Genomic DNA, 3,454 nt, shown 5'->3' with positions numbered 1-3,454 from the left:
GACACACCCTTTATTTTTTGTGCCAACGTTTTCAGCAATCGTTCAATTAAATCAACGATCTCTATAATACCATGTTGATCACTTATTGAATGAGAGGATTTAAAACACTCACTAAATCTACATTCATGCGTTGTTGGCAGCTCTTGATCGTTATTGTTGGCTTGTTCATTTTCTTCATTTTCTTCTATATTAATTACCTCACTTTCACAGTTTACACAACCAAACTCATCATGAAGTCTATCAAATTTAGCATAAAATATCCTACACACACACACACACACACAGTCGGTGAAGAACAAAATCAAAGCACGTTCTAGGCCACATGCCAAATGGAACAAAGTCGATTGAAATTTGAGGTTCAGTCAATCTTATCCTACTATATGAAATCGGTTACATAAGTTGCATTGTTGATGGCACTCTATTAAAAAACAAAAATGTAAAAACTAGATTGTTTAAATGATTAACAGCTAAGATATGCTAAAATCCTGAAAATGTGCACTGGTGCATAAATTCACTCCACACATTAAATAAATATATCAACATTCTGGTTGTGAATTCTACGAAGTTAATAATATGTGAATTTCTTGCAGTTTTCCTTTTGAAAGAAAAGATAGATAATTTTTTATGTTTTATACGTTTTTTGGTGTATATTGCACCAAACAATAATTTCGATATTTCTTTTTTAACTGACTTTTTTTTAATAATTTTCAAAACAATAATCACTATTACTGGAATCCAATTTACAACTTTCTAATACTAATTACATTTTATTGCCAACCTTGGTGTACACGCACATGCACACTTCTCCTTATTTTCCAGCGATTAATATTTAAACACATTAACTTCATAATCTTGTACAGAGTGCAATTTAGTTTCAATGCTGATATATATATATATATATACGGTTGACATGAAGATCACACCATGTCTTGATAAAAGAGCTTCTTAAACTCATTCATATGAGCTTCTTGGAGGCACATAGCAACCACAACAGAACCATCTCCTTCAGGACTGTGCATAAGCAAAGAAGTCCCATCTTCTTCATAAGGTCCTGGCCCCATATAATCTTCCTTTCCCCACCCAAAATCAAACCCATATAGAGGCAATGTCAACCAACTCACCACCGTAATATTAGGGTTTCCATAAAATGGTCCTTCCTCTTTCCTCAGTACTGTATGAATGTCTTGGAACTCTGTCAACTCTTTTTGGTTCTTCAAGAACTCGATCAATGACCTTATGTACTTGTCTGTCACCTTCTCTATCGCTTCCCTTACTTTACTCGCAGCAAACCCTAATGGTTTTGACATGAGATCACCAGCCACACTCTGAGCTATCACATCAAAAGTCGCAGTCCCAAAGTACTCTCTTGGTAGTTCCGGCTTCATGCGACTCCTCGAATCAACACAAATACCTATTGCCGTTGGTTGCTCTTTCCTGTGTCCTCTTGCCTTGCACGAGATTGTCCATACATATCCACATATCGTCTCGTAACGAGTGAATCCTCGCACCTTGGGCTTTTCCCAACTTTCATTTGCCATCTTCCTCAATTTCTCAACTTGGTCTTTCGTTATCCTTAGCATAGCTGTTGTGGTTTTCTCCTTTCTTTCCTCTAAAGTATCTGACTGACCAAGTAGTAATGCTGGACTCCCATACTCCGGGTAATCGTTGAGGATTGGCGGCGGTGACCCCGCCAACGGTGGCTGCCCTGCTCGGAAGACGCTTCGGTCCAGAAATGGTGGTGTTTGTAGAGTCTCTCCTCTTGTAACCCTAGCCCACTCAGACATGAAGTGAAGGGCCGCTAGTGAAATAACGTAACTTGGATTAGTCATATTCAATTGAAATATGGTTTGGATTTTGGGTTTAATCAGAAGAACAGATTATAATAATGAATATGAATCCTTCACGATCACCTGGTCCATCTGCAACAGTGTGAGAAAGTGCAATGCCGATGCTGAAGCCACCGCATCGAAACGTGGTGAGCTGAACCAGAAACAGAGGAATCTCATGAATTGGAAGGCTATAATCTGCAGAAGGGAAAAGGTTACGGTGTTGAGAGCAGAGCGACAAGTCGCCGATGTCGTTTAAATTCGATTCGCACTTAGCTACAATGAATCGAGCCCCCATTGCATTGCACTGAAGCTGAAGACGACCATTGCCTATCCACTGTAAACGACCAGCCAAGGGATAAAACGACACCATCACTCTGCTCAATGAGTCTTTCAAGGTGTCAGCAATGGTGGAAGTAGTACTTTGTGGGGATCGATAGAAGTAGATGGCGGGAACGTGAGTCAGGCAACCTATTTGATCCCATTCGGATAAGGCCATTGTTCCGATCCACGTTGGATTAGAAGGCCTCACAGTGTAGCTTCCTTCGAATGTTACTGCGACTAGCATTTTTGTTTAATTTATGGTGGGTTTGTGTTTTGAGTAATTAGTATATATTGTAAGGTTCATATATATATAGATAATATGGGCATTATCAATTAGTTTTGGAGAGTTTGAGGTGGGAAAGATTTTCATTAATTCCTTGCCTGCCGGAATTGGTGTGTTCAGTTAGATGACATGAGGTTCATATGAGCCGTGTTTATTGCATAAATGCATCAGAATTTTGGCTTGGAACGCTTAATTTGATTACACGTATGTGCCAATTGGAAAACACTTTATCCCACTTTTAATATAAGATTAAGTTTAAAAGCTTTTTTTTTTAATCTTTAATATAAGCCTCATCATTTATAATTAAAGTTAATTTTTTTAATACTTTTAAGGTTTAACTAACATTTCTCAGTAAGAATTTAGCTGCGTCTTATATTAAAGACCAGAAGTTGTATGTAAAGGTGATGAACATAACTTTTGTAGGATGTTTAATCTTTTAATTTTTTTTTCAAAAGATTAATAGTTTAATCCTTATAATTAGTTAACTTCTTTCAAAACTTTTTACCTTTTTGGAAATTTTCTGTCCAAGTTGTCTCTCCTATTTTCTTCCCACTTTTTCCCCATCCAAGCCAAGCCTTAATTTGGTCTCTTTTTTTTTTTGGTCAAACTTAATTGGATCTCTTTATGACGAAAAAAACACTAGATCTCTATAATTTATTTGTGTTATTTTTATAGTTAATCTGTGTAATTTCCATTCCTTTATGTGTTTACTATTTTTACTTATAGAAATACTTCTCCTCTCGTCTTAATTTATAAAACGCTTTTGAAAAAAATTCATCATCTTAAAATATAAAACACTTTGACAAATAAAATAAAGTTTCATTAATGATGTTTTTTCCAACATTATCTTTTCTATATATTTTTATCTCTTCAATATTCTTTCACAAATAAAATATTGGCCAAGAACCATTAGATTCAATGGCATGAATCTTCCACTTTGATGTAAGGTATTGTGAGTTCTATCCCTATAAGGTCCAAAAATGGGTTTGGGATTAGGTTAGATGTGTGTGTTGGTTAGTGA

At 36.1% G+C, this 3,454-nt stretch overlaps 1 protein-coding gene across 1 annotated transcript; it reads right to left on the bottom strand.

Annotated features, from left to right (window-relative positions):
• Positions 1–704: 704 nt before the first annotated feature.
• LOC129307852 (spermidine hydroxycinnamoyl transferase-like) lies at positions 705–2,413 on the bottom strand. The gene is made up of 2 exons (XM_054948779.1): positions 1,911–2,413; positions 705–1,798 (listed from the first exon to the last, which is right to left on the bottom strand). Exons 1-2 carry the CDS (start codon positions 2,392–2,394, stop codon positions 918–920), a joined length of 1,365 nt encoding a protein of 454 aa, XP_054804754.1. The 5' UTR covers positions 2,395–2,413; the 3' UTR covers positions 705–917.
• Positions 2,414–3,454: the final 1,041 nt, after the last annotated feature.

This window comes from Prosopis cineraria, unplaced genomic scaffold (genome assembly GCF_029017545.1).
Source record: "Prosopis cineraria cultivar Desert tree isolate PC_DT_omini unplaced genomic scaffold, ASM2901754v1 PC4, whole genome shotgun sequence".
Lineage (NCBI taxonomy): Eukaryota > Viridiplantae > Streptophyta > Magnoliopsida > Fabales > Fabaceae > Prosopis > Prosopis cineraria.
Note: the sequence above shows the minus strand (reverse complement) of the source record. Positions and strands in the feature narration are given on the sequence as shown.

What these genes read in the sequence shown, in the direction of transcription:
- LOC129307852 (XM_054948779.1), bottom strand. Translation starts at nt 2,394, where the DNA reads ATGCTAGTCGCAGTAACATTCGAAGGAAGCTACACTGTGAGGCCTTCT. An exon ending in CACTGTTGCAGATGGACCAG is followed by an intron (nt 1,799 to 1,910) that starts GTGATCGTGAAG and finishes TTATTTCACTAG; the next exon opens with CGGCCCTTCACTTCATGTCT.